Below are 17,271 nucleotides of genomic sequence, written 5' to 3' on the forward strand. Positions count from 1 at the left end.
GTTAATTTTGGCTTAACACAAGTCAAATTAAAAACCATAATTCATGAAAGAAGTCTAAAACATCACTTGTCCCATTTTACCCTTTGACTCCAAGACACAAAACAATGCTTTAATCACTTATCAAACATTGTCATCGTCTAATAAGGTCTAAACTGATGGGTTTTGAGCAAAACATACAATCCTATGTGAAACATCCCAAAAATCAAGGTTAAAAAATTTTATTTTTTTATTATATTCAAAACAGTTTTGTAACTTGTTAAAAACATTGGAAAGAATTTCAAATAAAGCAATTATTAGAGTTCAATCCCAAAGATCACATTTTGCGGAAACCACGGGTGTATGCGTTGCAATCGTCCCGAGCTCTTCATTTGAAAACTGGAGTACTTGAAGCATAAACTGAAAACCATAAGCACAAAGCTTAGTGAGTTCCCCAAATACCACATACCATACAATAAACATATAGGGGGCCCGCCCGTCATCAAACCCCGTCCGACATCGAGCCCCACCTGGATACTACCGAGCATATCTGGGTGATGGCCTCCTCTTCGGTCTATTTCAATTGGATACTGCTAAGCATATCTGGTTGTTGGCCTCCCTTTCGGTCTATTTCAATGGAATACTGGTGTATTTCACCCCCTCCCACTACCACATAATAACATACATAATTAATCATAGAAACACCAACAAATAGTGGCAAACCAGACAATTATCACAAAGACAATCATCTTACTATAAGCATCAACTAGTGGGCCAGTATTGGTGCCTTCAACCCCCTAATTCTGTGAAGGGAGACTCACCTTAAATGCATAAGCTTCCTGAAGGAATTCCCCAGCTGCTTCCCTAACGACACCTCCGAACTAACATATCAAAAATAACACCCAATTAGCAATTGGGTTCCTATTCATAACCATAACTTCATACCTAGGGTAAAAACACCATTTTACCCCTATCCTAGCCTTGTCCAAAAATATGATCCAAACTACAATCTGAAAGGCCCAAAGGCCCACTGATCAACCATTGTCCCAATTTTCCAAATTGGCCCCAAACCCCATACATCGCCTTGCCTTAAGGCCCAACCATTCTTTCTATTCCAAACACTTTGCATCCCAATAGCCCAAAATAACTCAAGCCCAACATGCTAGAAACTACTAGGTCCATAAAAGCCCACTAATGGCCCAATTTTCCAAATTGGGCCCAACCCCACATGGGCCTTATCCTATGCCCATAATTTCCTTAAACACAATTCAAATTACCTCAAACACCTCTTGGGACAACTTGGTCAAAGGCATAAGTCAAAAGTCAAAGTCAACGCTCCGAGTTGACTCAACTCGTCGAGTTGTCCCTCAACTTGCCGAGTTCCCCACATTATTCAACAGAATCGTGAAAAGTCAATCCAACTCGCCGAGTTCACCCATGAACTCGCCGAGTTCTTCAGTCAGTAAAACCTCTTAATCCATTAAGCCGCCGTTCTTGAAACTAAAGGCTCCACCATTCAGATCTCAACCGAAATAGTATCTAGAAGGGTAAAGTTTCCAACTTTACCCATGAGAACCATCAAAATGGGTTCAAAACCCAAACCATAAGCTTAAAAGGTTAAGGGCTTAGACAATAACCACTTAATCATCAAGACAAGGCTTCAAAATGCAGATCTGGTCCCTTAAGACTGAAATGACACGCAAAGTCTCCAACTATACTCTCATGCATGGCCAAGAGAAGCTCAACAGCTTAAAAGAAGCCATGAAAAGAACTTAATGGATGCATAGAGACCTTAAGACCATAAAGTTGGCACCTTTATGCCAAAAGAGCTTATTAAGATCATGGATCCGAAAGAATAACTCTTTTGGGACATCCTATACCCCATCAATCACTCAAACTTGGCTAAAACATGCAAACTATCCCCAAAAAGAGATCTAAATGATTACTAAGCAAGGCCATAGCTTTATACCCGAAATATGCTGGAAAAGGAGCAAAGAGTCCAGATCTGAAAGATCCTACTTGAAACCTTGCACCAAACTCCTCTTCCTTCAATGAGCTTTAAACACACCAACATACACTCACAATACTCAATAAGCCTCTAGGGTCTCGAGATTAAGGTTAGGGAGTTTGGAGGCTGGAAATGAGTTCAACACCTGGAACTTAAGGTTTTTAAATAGGTTGGAAAAACCCAAAATTAGGGTTTCTCCAACAGCGTCCAAGTCGTCGAGTTGGCTCCTCTAACTCGCCGAGTTGCCTCATTAAACCTCGCGACCAAAACAACTTCTACTCACCGAGTTGAGGCTCCTCAACTCGTTGAGTAAACCCATTAAATCCCCACGATTCTTCATCTTCAAATCGTCAAGTTGGCTCCTCCAACTCTCCGAGTTCAACTTGAAAATTGGCAAAATTCCACAATTTAACCTTCTAGATCCGGGTGTTACAACTCTCCCCCACTCAAATTAGATTTCGTCCTTGAAATCGCTCCTTATCAACACGCATATCAAAACAACCAACCTGATGATCATAACTGGAAATTTTGCGCCCAAATTAATCTTCCCAAGGCAACCGAAACGCAAACCAAAACTTCCGACCCTAAAACAGCATTCAAACCTTCAGCCCCTACAAACCACTTCTACCTTTCTAAGTCCTGAAATCTATAATGGTCTGACTCCCAGACAGACCGCCCACAGTGAAACAACTCCATGCTAAACTCTCAACGAATAGCAGGCCAAACCTAACATTTCCAACTTTATTCGTACAACGGCTTATCCAAATCTACTGAAACCATCTTAAAATAGTTCTTCAAGCCTGATGAAAAATGAATCCTCAATCTTTGAATAAAACCAATCCTACCTCGCCTGAATTCCGAAACCTAAAGTCTCAATGGTCTGAATCCCTGTCAGATCTCTCACACCGAACCGATACCATGCCAACCTCATAGAGATTCAAAACAACAAAAGCTTCCAAGGAAACAAGCTCACCGACCATATATAGCTATAGAACACTTGTACTCAACAGAAGGCTCGGATAATCCTTTGAGTAGAAGATCCATCCCTGCAACGGTTAGACTCAGACGAGAGTTGCGCAACAGGGCCGAATCAATTACTATGAGATTATTTAATCCTAATGTAAGTGACTTACACTTCCCAATCAACCAGATACATTTCCACACATGGAATCCCAAATCATTAGCATTGCCCGAAACACTGGTCTACCAGAGACACTGATATTGCCTTTCAAAATCCACCGAGACCTCCCTGGTCCCAACTCATCTGCCAATTGTCTGAAATTATCGGGTTCTTGCCCGATTGTTGAGCCAAGAGACTCCTGCACCGTCGCCCATCGTGACTTCCGAAGGAAAGCCTCACTTGCAATAACTACCCAAACCATCCCGACATCAACCTGATGTTAATCTGAATGCTACAGGTCCAACTGTAATCTTACTTCATACCTAATCTTCCATGTCGTACCACTTCCTGGTTTCATACATGTTGTAGTCTTCTCATAGCCTTACTAATTGACCCATCTTGAGCTAACTACCGAAGAAATCTTTGACCAATCAAATAATGAAACCTATCAGAAAATATGGAACCCCTTACTAGCCTGACCCTACACATATCAGGCCACACTCAAGCACAGGATCCTTACCTGCCAATAAATTGAAACCATTTATTACCTCTGAACCCTTCCATAGATGCCATCGGCACATTGATACCTTATTCTAAGACTTCCAGAACATAAAACCTTACACGTAGACACCCGCAATTCCCAATTTGAATTCTCAGTAGGAACCAATTTGGTACCCATCTCATAATCCGAGAATCAAATATCTACACTTGAGGTTCTCTCAAAATCCTATGATTCAAGACACCTCTCCCAAGATCAGAAGGTAAAAGGTTCCCAACCCATCGCTGAGACTACCAGCCTCGCACCTGATCCAACCACTAGTTCCTCAAGAGTCCAAATAACAAGGCTACCCAGCCTATAAACCCTTCTACGCCACATACTGACCACACACTAAATCCTGCAACTCAATATTCAAAACCTTGACCTAACGGTCTCTACCAAATCCAACATACATTGCCATAATTACATGTGCCTTGCCCACGGGGATACAAAACCCATCCTAGTTTCATATCCGTTCCTGCGCCTGAATACCTGAATGATTCTCCCCCACTTTGATTCGACTAAGTCCTCGCATCATCCTAGAATTGAAGGATTCCCAATCCATCTTAACCTCCAATGATCGATCTACCAACAACTGGCGCCTACCACAACTAGAGATCCAACGTTATCCATCCTAAGTACCACACAACCCCAGAAGACCAACTGAACACTTCCCCAATCCCAACAATACTGATAACCTTGAATACTATAAAATGATACCACGCTCAAATCCTAACGTCAACTGTAGTCCTGTCTCATCGCGGGGTTACTCTCGACACTTGTAGTTCCAACTCATTATTGATGGAATTGAATATGCAAATCATATTCTAGTGGAATGTCCTTATGCGAAGTCAGCCACGAAGCCATACTTAACTGGGGCGGAATCGATTAAATCAATTTCCATAATGTAGAAGATATTACTTGTTTTGCAGCCAATTGGGAGAGATGCCCTGAGAAGAAAAGAACGCCTAACAACCATATGCTAGGGGATACTTTGGTGTATATGGAGAGCTAGAGATGATAGGATATTCCAATCAAAATTTATTACTCCAAAATGTGTGGTGGATGGCATCAAAGCTTTAGTGCAATTGTGGGTATAATGCAGAGGCAAATGTGGTATATCTAACTGGGAAGAGTTGTTCTTTTATCCTTTTTCGTCTTAGTCTTAAATTTTCTTTGTAATATGTAATATTTTAACCGGATGCTCTTTTTCCCCTATAGTTTCTTACTATTTGGGTGAATTTTTATAATATTGGTCGTTTCTAAAAAATACTATTAGCGACACATTAGAAGTATATATATTATACTTGTAATCAATGACATCCTTCACTAACCATTGCCATCATCCATTCTCCCTGCCCGTAAAACTCAATGAACTACTTCTGCTTATACACAACATCGTCGATGATCTCCCTCTCCATACCCCAAACACAATAATAAAATTGATGTTCCCCATCTTTTGCACACGATACTCACAACCCCTTATTTTCTACCTAACCTTACAAAAAAAAACTTTCATTTTCATGTCAAAATAAAGTCATCCAATCACCAATATGACAACAAATTAAAATTTATTGCCTAATAAATTTATTTTAGGGAAAATGACTTAAAATTCTAACGAAATTTTCAAACCTTTCAAAAAACCTCAATTATGTTTTGTTTGTCCATAAAAATCCAACAAACTTAACATTTTATCTAAAAAGTCCAACAAAGTTCCAAACCGTTCAAAAAATCCAAATTTTGTTTTGTTTAAGTTCATTGGGTTTTTTTTGAACAGTCAAAACATGATTGAAATTTTTTAAACGGTTTAAAAACTTCCTTGGATCCGTAAGTTATTTTTCCATTTATTTGAAGAGAAATGTTGCTTACTCAAACCAAAAATTAATTATTATTATGACATTCCACATGAAAACGGAGAAGACGGTAGGAAGGGACGGCGTCTGATTCACCTGTCACAAAAACCGGACGGTTTCAACTAGTGAAGGCTCTCTCTCTCCAGTCTCCCCCTACCCCCACCAGCGCCAAACCCACATACGCCACCTTCTCTTTCTTTAAAACTCTCTCCTCCGTTAACGCTTCTTCCTCATCTATCTCTTCATCTCTTTTTCTTTTTCTCTCTACCATAAATCAATCTTGCTGTTCTCCAATCAGATGCGTTGTCTTCACAGGTACCGTTCGATCCTATCCCTAATCTCTTCTCAGTATCTTGACTTTTCTAGGGTTAGGATTTCTTCCATCGTACCCTTATAAAATCAAATCAACTACACATATCTGACAATCTAACACGATTATTTCGTAAATCGGTTGAGAATAAAATGCATCCGAGGTGGTTTAATTGCTTTCGATGCGCTATTATTCATATTGGTTACGATGTGGACTGATTTGGGTGGATTTAGGATACTTTTTATTGATTTCATTAGGGTTTTCGAGTAGGATTGCATGAGGTTTTTTGCTCATGCCGTTAAGTGTTGATTCTGGTGATATGATAATGCCGGCAAAAGAGAAAATGAATGGTGTTGGTGTTTTAACAACCTTATCCATGGACTGCAATCATTTCTTGTCCATGGATTCAAGTTTGTTCGATCCGGCTGCGGTAGATCTGAGTCTACCGCCCGATATCAATCTCCCACTCTCGGCGGAGCCAAGCCCTCCGCCACCTGGGTCGATTGATTCATGTGACATGCTAGAACCCGGTTTAGGTTCTCAACATTACCAAAGTGAAACACATATAAATGTCACAAAATCTGGGAAGAAGACCGCTAAGCGACTAGATAGCATGTGGGGGGCTTGGTTTTTCTTTAATTTCTACTTCAAACCGGTTTTAAACGAGAAGTCAAAGAACAAGAACATGGATAATAACGGACACGATATTGATAAATCACAGCTGAAGTTAGATGTTTTCTTGGTTCAACATGACATGGAGAATATGTATATGTGGGCTTTTAAAGAAAGGCCCGAGAACGCATTGGGGAAAATGCAACTGAGAAGCTATATGAATGGGCATTCACGACAAGGGGAAAAGCCCTTTCCGTTTTGTGCTGATAAGGGTTTCGTTAGATCTCATCGAATGCAAAGGAAACAATATAGGGGACTCTCGAATCCTCAATGTGTTCATGGGATTGAAGTTGTTAGATCACCTAATTTGATGGTATTGGAAGAGGAAGAAAGAAGAAGATGGATGGAACTTACGGGAAGAGATTTAAACTTTTCAATTACTCTTGAAGCATGTGATTTCAGTTCTTGGAGGAACCTTCCAAGTACCGATTTCGAAATTGAACGCCCTCTCATTCCAAAAGATACAGCTAATCATCATCATCAACAACAAGAACCAAAGCGATTGCTTTCTGGTACTGGTACTGGTACTGGTACTGGTACTGGTGATACTATTACTAGTGTGCCAGATCTTTTGGCGGGTTGTAATGGTAAACGTCGGAAGAGCAACTCGCCACGTGGCAATCATGATGAAGAAAGTTCGGATTCGGTTCTTGATGTTCATCAAGTGGATCCGCATTGGGCGAGTGAAATTTCTGGGGTGTTAAGAAGTGCTTATGGGCCTGTAACGGCTGCGAAGACTATTTATGAAGATGAAGAGGGATTCTTGATTATTGTAAGTTTGCCATGTGTAGATCTTCAAAGGGTAAAAGTTACATGGAGGAATACAATTTCACAAGGTGTTGTGAAGATTTGTTGTGTGAGCACCGGGTGTACACCGGTGTTGAAAAGAGAAAACAGGACATTTAAGTTGAGTGATCCGGCACCTGAGCACTGCCCTCCTGGGGAATTTGTGAGGGAGATTCTGCTTCCGACTCTGATTCCTGAAGATGCAAAGTTGGAAGCTTACAGGGACGAAACAGGAACTATGCTTGAGATAATGGTGCCTAAGCATCGTGTAGGACCTGAAGAACATGAGGTTCATGTCTGTCTTCGTTCATCTCCAAGTGTTCTTATGTTAACTTAGTGAAAACTGGAGTCCATGTTTGATGCTTCATTGATTTCGCTAATCTTTATTTAACTCATGGAATCTATGAATTAATGGGTTGTGTTTATTTATTACATAGGTGTCTTTTTTTGTGGATGTTTCCTTTTGTTTATTGAACAATTTCTAAGTGTGTTGTTATGATTATCGATTGGTAGGTTTTATTAAACTATCAGGGTTTTATTTATTTATTTATTTTATATGTACAATTTCAACTTTCAAGTGAGTTGTTATGATTATCCATTGGTAGGTTTTATTAAACTATCAGTGTTTTATTTATGTATTTATTTTATATGTGATAAGATCTTTGATTAAGGATATATGTAGATGCGTAGAATACTAGTAAACGAATCAGAAACAAAGGAACAGGCAAATTATAGCGCCAAAAATGAATGAACAGCTGCGATGATTTTGGAGAGTTATAAAAACCGAAGTAAATAAAAATGTATTTATTTCGTATGTGATAAGATCTTTGATTAAGGATATGTGTAGATGCTTAGAATACTAGTAAACGAATCAGAAACAAAGGAACAGGCAAATTATAGCGCCAAAAATGAAGTAACAGCTGCGATGATTTTGGAGAGTTAAAAAAACCGAAGAAAATAAAAGTTGGGGCATTCCGAGAATTGAACTCGGGACCTCTCGCACCCTAAGCGAGAATCATACCACTAGACCAAATGCCCTCGGTGCTTAATAATCGATGTTGTATTTTTATAATTTTGTTCTAGACTGATACGTTTTTCTATCGCCAATCTGTTTTTTTGTTTGTATTTTGTAGAAACGGAAAGAAAATGCTCTATCAAAGTAAATATTGATGTGAAAATAAGAATGATATTTGATGTTTTTATGCAAAAAGAACACGAATTTTGATATAGCGTATAATAAGATGATTACAATAATACACAAAATACAAAATATAAATGAGGAACATTAGAAGGTGAAGCTATGGATTTTTCTCATAAGTTTTTTTTTTTGTTGGTATATTATAAATGATTATTCATTTTTATAGTCTTATTTAATTTTTAATTTGTTTTTAAAAGTCGTTGACTATCTATTACTACTAATCAGACTTTATACATATGAAGGTGGCTACTAATCAGACTTTATACATATGAAGGTGGCCTAGAGCTGTTTGGTAAATCACACTGAATATTTGAAATAAATGGTTCTTATCTCATTATGATTAAGATAACGTAATGTCGTTTAGCTATTTAGAGGAAATTTCAATGCTTTTGATTCATCCAATGGTCGTACCAAATGCCCTAAATCCTGATCAAATTCAGAGGTTACCAATCCGCTCCTAGTGGTGATCATTTGGAATTAAATACTCCAAAATAGAGTTGAGTGTATTCAAATCTCAAATGTTGGAGTTGGTTAGGTTGAACCTGTGAATTGACTTCAAGAATGACTACCATAAACTGACGTCACACCTAGAGCTTTTGCTCAATCATCACATCGACCAAGTTGCACTTTGTGGATGGTTAGTTACTCCTTAAATTTCATGAATCTCTTAAATCTCGTTCCCGAGTTCAACTTAACTAGAGAAAAGAAAGGAAATGAGTGGAAATGATAAGAAAATAAAAGAAATTGATGTTCCCAAGTTTCATTAAATGAATGAAATGAAAGGAAATGTAAGGATCACTTTCCCTTCTAATTTTCCATCCGATTTGGGAGGATTTGAAAAGAAAAAACAAAATGATTACTTTTTCTTCCACTTTTTTCCAACTCGGAAACACAAAAAAAAACTTTGTTTTCCTTTCATTTATCTTCTTTTCTCTCCTGATTTTCTTTTCACTTTATTTATTTATTTATTTTTGTTAAACTCGAGAACTAGGCGTTAGTGTTTATGTGGGAATAAATACATTACACATCTCAAATTTGATTCATTTATCATAATTGTATCATAATTTTAAATGATACTAGCAATGAAATTTGTTTTTACTATAGGAGTCGGTTACCATAACAAACAAATTGATTTATACGTTTTTATAATACTAACAATGAGAGATGTCATGTACATTCATGTAACCTTTTACCTTTAATGAATTTGGAAAATTCAACTTATATAAAATCAAAGTTTCTTACAAATAGTTTATCAATTTGGAAAATCAAATTATACAAAGTGAGAGTTCGTTTTTTGTTGAAACATACATCTGGTTTAAGATTAAACCCAGTTTGTTATAGCAAAAACGAAATTCAAATAAACTTTTATAGAGTCAAACCTAAGTATATTCAGGACAAAAGAAAAACAATGATTTCTGACCTCAAATATAAAGATTTTTGTTTTTATACCAAAATCCATATATTCTACAACATTTAGTATCATAAATCAACCGCATATAAGCTAATGGCATTTATGCCTTTGACAGGTTGATGCCTTTCTTTGCCTTTTAGTTGTGAGTTGTGACGGACCATTCCAAAGATACATCTCCTTTTATAAAGTTTTTTGGCCATATTTTCTCAAATAATACGATCTTTTTAGTTTTTACCATAAAGTGCAAAAGGAAATGGTCAAATAAAATAATGGTTAAAATATTGTTTACTTATTGATACAATTTAACAAAAACGTAATAAATGAATCAAAAGTTATGGTATCGAATAAAAAGGCAAAAAGTCATACATGTGCTCACGATTCAATGAATTGATGTTCTATGTTTGAGGTTTGAGATGGACATATTAATTATGTCGAGGCAGATATTTTTTTTTTAATATTTGGTTTGACATGATATTATCCACGAGATATATGTTTTTCTTGATTAAATCATTTAAGTTTTTCTTTAAAGAAAAACACTTCTCGTGATATATTGTATACTTTGGTAAAAGGATTATATAAATACACATAACTATTTTGAGATGGGATTATGTGGGGAGTGATACATACAAATGTTAAGATGATGTATAAATTCAAACCACATAACTAACTTTTATGTTATATTAATTTTATTGTACCCATGGTTGAATATTATCAAGAGGATAATGAATTATAAGGATTAATATATTTTAGCTTGTTTACACATTTGTGTATTTTCTTTTACATATATAACCATAAAACTTGTTTCCACTTCACAAAATATCATTATGACCTACAATTGTAGGTTTAACAGGTTTGTGACGTCCTTGAGCACTCCGACACACTCCACACACACACCCACACTCTCCACTTCTTCACCATATTTTTTTCTCTTTACATTCCTCTCAACCTTGAAAATGTGTTTGTTCTTCAAAAGTCTAAAAAACCTCACAACTTTATCTCCGCTTTCTCTTAATCGCAATAATCAAGCAAACACTGATATTAAGAAATTTGGTAGTCGTTGTGCTCATTAAAACTTACCATAATATGAGTAACCACTGATGTGTGTGTTCTTGTAAATCGATGTATGTATGTGTAACACCCGCGTTTTCCTGCTAGGCATTAATAAGCCATAATATGAGTAACCACTGATGTGTGTGTTCTTGTAAATCGATGTATGTATGTGTAACACCCGCGTTTTCCTGCTAGGCATTAATAAGATAATATAATTAGTGTCACCAATTGCAACTTATTTGATATAATAAAAGAAATTTTTGTGAAGACTACGTGTTCTATGTATAAACATTTGTAGTATATGTGTTTATAGCAATATAATAAGATAAGAATAAAATACATGTCTAAATAGCATAATAATTAGAACAAATATCCTTGACGAAAGTTGAAGTAGTCATGACAAGGATTCCGAAGATATAAGCGACACTTAAAAAAGATGTAAGACGAAGGAGTTATGATCAGTTGAAGTTTCACGTTCGACCTGATACGACTACGAATATTGTAAACAGTGAATTGGAGATAGATCACTTTTTAGCCTTAGTGATCTAAATGAAAGTCGTAGTAGTCATTAAACCGAGAGCGTACATATTGTAACATCCATAAAAATCATGCCAAATTTAAACTTTTTAAAACATTTAGAAACCGTCAATTATTACAAATTTGTTTTCAAAATGTTTCTACATCAGAGCATCCCATAAACAAAGTTAGAAAATGTGAGGAGCGATACGATCACGCATTTTCCTTCCCGCGATCATCCGAGACACCTAAAACAAAAACTGAAACTGTAAGCCCGAAGCTTAGTGAGTTCCCCCCAAAATACCCATACATACAACAATATACATATAATCACCAATAACATACTATGGGTCTAGTCAACCATCGGGTTGGAATACCCCAGGCTCACAACCATCAGGTTGGAATGCTAGCATACTATGGGTCCAATCATCATCAAGATGGAATACCCTAGGCCCACAACCATCAGGTTGGAATACCCACATACTATGAGTCCAATAATCCTCGGGATGGAATACTCACGACCCACAACCATCGATTTGGACCAAGATGAGCCTAGACGAGTCCAAGGTGAGGAAAATGCATTATCTTGCTAAAGGCTGAAGCTTTATGACTATAAGGACCAAGATGAGCCTAGATCTAAAGTTGCAACTTCAGATCATGCCCAACACCCGAAATGAATCACCAATCATGCTAAAATGGCCCTAATATCAAGCATGGAAAGATCTAGCTAGAAGTCAAGGTAACGACTTGTTACCTTCAAAGTGATGCTAAGATGGAGTAGAATTCGGATCCACAACTTTTACTTGCTCCAAGCTCCTTGATCTTCAAGCTCTTCTCACCAAAATCCACCTTCTAAGTTTAATAACACACAAATATGGAGAGTAAATACGATTTAGGGTTTTTGAGCTTAAAGGGGGCTGCAGGGGAGGCTAAGGGAGGCTAATAACCCATTAAATAGGGTGCAAAACCCTGTAAATTAGGGTTTCATCCTCTAGCTCCAACTCATCGATTTGTGTCCTCCAACTCGTCGAGTTGGTCACTTAAGACACGCGGCCAAATCCATTCCTACTCGACGAGTCAGGGCATCCAACTTGTCGAGTAGACCTTTCAAAATAAATATAAGACTGTAAAGTTTATACTTGAGAGTCGGGGTGTTGCAATTCTCCCCCACTTGAACTAGACTTCGTCCTCGAAGTCCGTTGCGGTGAACAACTCCGGGTAATGCTCCCGCATCTCAGCCTCCGGCTCCCAAGTCTACTCAGATCCCCTTCGGTGCTCCCATTGTACCTTTACCAAAGGTACCTCCTTGTTCTGTAGAACCTTCACTTTCCTTTCCAGAACGGCCACTGGCCTCTCAACGTAATTCAAGCGCTCTTCGACCTGTATGTCATCCAAGGACACCACTGCCTCCTCATCTAATACGAAATTTCACAACTATGATACATGGAAAGTGCTGTGGATCTGACTAAGCTCCTCTGGTAGCTCTAGTCTGTATGCTACCTTGCCAAACCTGGCAATGATCCTAAACGGTCCAATGTATCGGGGACCCAATTTCCCCTCTTCCTGAAATGGATCACACCCTTCCAGGGCGAGACCTTCAATAGTACCATGTCACCGACCTGAAACTCCAACTCAGATCGGCGTCTGTCAGTGTAACTCTTCTGCCGACTCTATGCGGTCTGCAACCGCTATCTGATCTATTGAATCCTCTCGGTAGTCTGCAGGATCACCTCGGTCCGACCCATCACCCTGTAACCGACCTCCCCCAACAGACTGGGGTGCGGAATCTCCGTCAATACCACAACTCATAAGGCGGAGCGCCAATGCTAGAATAAAAGTTGTTGTTATGGGAGAACTCTACAAGCGATAGGTAGGAGTCGCAACTCCCACCGAAATGCAGTCGAGTGTCCAGTTCCTCATGGAACTTCTGCCAAAAATGTTAGGTGAACCGAACATTACGATCTGAAACAATAGAGATCGATACCCCATGGCGGGCAACGATCTCGCATATATATAAGTCGGCCAACTTCTCGGCCGATGAACTCTCCTGTATGGCTAAAAAGTGGGCACTCTTGGTCAATCGATCCACGATGACCCAAATAGCTTCGAAGCCCCCCATCGTCCTCGGAAGCTTGGTGATTGTTAGGTGCAATTTGTGCACCTTTTTGCGCACCTTTTAGTCCCATTTCATGCATCTATTTAGCACAATTGTTCTTCCTTTTTCTTGCATTTCATCATATTCATGTTAGTCTTTAGAACAACCTTATTTGCACACTTTCATGTCTTTTTCAGGTAAACCGGAGCTTGGAACGCGCTTTGGGAAGTGTCGAGAAGCATTGGTGAAGATTTCGGGATGATCGGGCGAAGAACGAAAAAGTTGGAAAAATCAAGTTTGGAATTGGAGTCTGAGAGGAACACGGGGCGTGTCAAATCAACACGGGACGTGTTGCTGAACACGACCCGTGTCAGTTTAGTGTAAATCAACACGGGGCGTGTTGTTGAACACGACCCGTGTCAGTTTAGCCTATTTTAACACAGGCCGTGTTCGACCCAAAAACCAACTTTTGGCAGTTTTTCCTATCTTTCATATTACGGGTTGAGGGTCATTTTTACACACACACAACATATCAGAGCACCATTGGAGAGGAAAATTCGAAGGTTTTTGCAAGGGTTTGTCCGTTAATCATTTGGAAACATTATTTCTAGTATTTGTAAGTTGTAATTGCACTTTAATTCCATCTTTTATTCTTGTGATCTTGTTCTAGCCGTGTGTGGCTAGAACCCTAGTTTCTCCAATTTCATGTTTTGACTTCTTGGTAGTGACTTCAATCATATGACATGATGTTTGTTCTTAATTTCTATCTAATGAATTTGATTTTGCTTCAATCGAATGTTTGATTCTAATTGTGATTCTTATTGGCCATTTGAATTAGGGTTAGGTCATTCAAGTTATCTCTTTTACAAAATCCGTAATTGTTTTGTGAAATTTAACAAGTAACAAGCATTAAGTTGATCTCTATTGAATGAATTTAGTGTAAATCTTATTCATACACTTTTACACTCCCGAGCTTATGAGGAGTATTGGGTGTTGTTGGGAACATTCACATAAAGCTTCATGCAATCTTATAATCTAATTCTAAGAGCTTGTTTAGATTAGGTTAATAAGGTTAGGGTTAATCAAAGAGCTTGTTTTGGTTAATTAATATGGTGAATGGGAAGTGTTAGAGCTTATTAGCACTTTCAAGTACCAACTTAGATAGAATTGAACGAATATTGTGTCATCTTTGAGTCACATTGCTAAATTGTCATACATGGAGTTGGAGTCCTTACAAAATCTGAACTTAATTCATTCGTTTAGTTGTTTACTCGTGTTTTAAATTTGTTTGTTTAGTCATTGCATTCTAAACCCCCCTTATTACTGTTGGTGACCATAGTACTTTGCGCAAAGAGGTATAGACTAATTATCCCGTGTCTCTGTGGATCGACCCTGCTTTCCTTGTACTACCTTTTAGTGCAATATAATGGGATTATTTTGGAGTATATCGTACCCCTTTATTTGTTGGGTTTGACACGCCTATCAGTGATGAAATCCATCGTGATCTCTTCCCATTTCCACATGGGAATCTCCAGGGGCTGTAGCTAACCATGCGGCCTCTAATGCTCGGCCTTGACCATCCGGCACGTCAAGCACCTCTCAACGTACCATGCAATCTCCCTTTTCATGCCTGGCCACCAATAACTCAAACGCAAATCCCTATACATCTTGGTGGCCCCGGGTGAATAGAGAAGCGAGACTTATGAGCCTCCTCCAATACAATTTGTCTAACCCACCAGACATCGGAACCCAGAACCGACCGTAGCGGGTCAATAGCCCCCGGCTATCCTGAACAAAACGGGTCTTCTCTGTTAGATTAATGTATAAGTCCATAAATATAATTGGTAAGACTTGACCCGACCTGACATGGTCCATTTGGGTTGCATGGCATCGGAACACTTGGATAGACCTTTTATGAGAAGAAGATATTTGTGACATATAAATATATTATAAGTTCTAATATATTAATATGAGATCATGTTATTTAATTAGTATTGATCAAGAATTAATATGGACTTAATTTAGTGATCAAAAGAGACTAATTAAATATATGGGTATTGATTGTGTAAATCATTCATTCTTATATAAGTGGGCTTATGATCTATGATTCCTTATGTTGGGTTTAAGCCATGTGGTGACCCATGGATACTCCATGGAGGTTAAAACCCATGGAACATAAGTCATGGGTAAAGTCATGGGTTACATGGTGTAACCCTAATGTGCACACTATATAAAGACCCCATTGGTTGGAGAAATTGGTACTAGTACATAATATGGAGGGCAAGCTAATTTCCAAGTCTCATGTCTCCTTCTCGTGGTTATTCCAAGTGTTGATGAAGTTGTGTGAACCATTCGAGGTGTCACACTTGGGGCACTGGGCTCTCGAGCTTCATGAAGTCAAGCTACATCAACAAGGTATGTATTATATCTGTTGTATTACCCAAGTATCAAAGATTGTATGCTAGTTAGGGTAATACCTTGGAATATTCATATTTGCATATATAATAGAGAAAACATAGATCCAAGGTATTTAGGGTTGCATGTACACCATAGGAGTGTTAGAATGCTCAAAACCCAACAATGGTATCAGATCCTAGGCTTGTTTTCTTGTTATACTTGGAAACTTGGCTGAACAATCGAAGTTTGTTGCTATCTGCTCAGCAGACTCACCGAGTCCAAGGCTAAACTCATCCAACTCACCGAGTTGGTTCATGCACTCGACGAGTTGGACCCCCAGACAGCATATCTTCAACTATTTTGGCTGGAATTAGACTAGGAACATTACCCTAAGCTGTTTTTCAACTTATAAACCTGTTTTTGATGTGGTAATATTCATGCTAATTCAATTTCAATGATAATTGTCAATAGATTCATGTTTTGTATTAGTTTAATGGTTAGTCTAATTACATGAAAAAGTTTGATTGAATTATCTTGATCATTATGAGTTGCTTAGATTAATAGAAAAGTTATGTGAAATTGTTGTTTCCAATCCAAATTAATCTAAGAGTTGGTTCTTTTGTAACTTGTCCTCAAGTTATATGAAAAGTCACATTTAAGATTCATAAAACACATAAATATTTCCATTGGTTATGAATAAAGAAAATTCATATTCTTTTAATAGTTATATGAAAATTCATCCAGCAGTTGGGATTGTGTCTACGGGACTTCAGCATTTCAAGGTGAGTTATCCTCACTATACTAAGGGGTCTAAGGCACCAAGGCCGACCCATTGGATTTGATAACCTAGTAGTTGTTGATATGTTGAGTTTAGTTAGTAATGTATGCCAGTTGATATGCTAGTCGGGTAGATCTGTAGGATCGCCTGTGATACTGATTGATTACTTGTATGTGCAATTATCTGTTACATGTCGACATGTTATGTGGGATGGGTTGAGGTTGTACTGCTCCGTGCGGTAGCCAACAAACCCTAGAGTATTCTAGATATGAGCTGATGTCCCGGTAGGCATTCCAGACTCATACTGAGGACTCGGGAGTATTCCAGATATGAGTTGAGGGCCGGGTAGGCATTCCAGACTCATACTGAGGACTCGGGAGCATTCCAGATATGAGCTGAGGTCCCGGTAAGCATTCCAGACTCGTACTGAGGGCTCGATGGCATTCCAGATATGAGCAGAGGGCCCGATAGGCATTCCAGACTCGTACTGAGGGCCCAGGGGTAGTCCAGCTTGTAAAGCTGTGGACCCAGTACACACTGTTCTGTTTTGATTGATATGATAT

At 38.4% G+C, this 17,271-nt stretch overlaps 1 protein-coding gene and 1 non-coding gene across 2 annotated transcripts; one reads left to right on the plus strand and one right to left on the minus strand.

Annotated features, from left to right (window-relative positions):
* The first annotated feature begins 5,566 nt into the window (after positions 1–5,566).
* Positions 5,567–7,840, plus strand: LOC111893300 (uncharacterized). The gene has a single exon (XM_023889360.3). The coding sequence runs from the start codon at positions 6,098–6,100 to the stop codon at positions 7,598–7,600; it is 1,503 nt and encodes a 500-aa protein (XP_023745128.1). The 5' UTR covers positions 5,567–6,097; the 3' UTR covers positions 7,601–7,840.
* A 389-nt stretch (positions 7,841–8,229) lies between these two features.
* TRNAP-AGG (transfer RNA proline (anticodon AGG)) lies at positions 8,230–8,301 on the minus strand. The gene has a single exon. It is a non-coding gene; the product is annotated as a tRNA-Pro (tRNA).
* Between the last annotated feature and the right edge of the window lie 8,970 nt (positions 8,302–17,271).

This window comes from Lactuca sativa, chromosome 8 (assembly GCF_002870075.4).
Source record: "Lactuca sativa cultivar Salinas chromosome 8, Lsat_Salinas_v11, whole genome shotgun sequence".
Classification (NCBI taxonomy): Eukaryota; Viridiplantae; Streptophyta; class Magnoliopsida; order Asterales; family Asteraceae; genus Lactuca; species Lactuca sativa.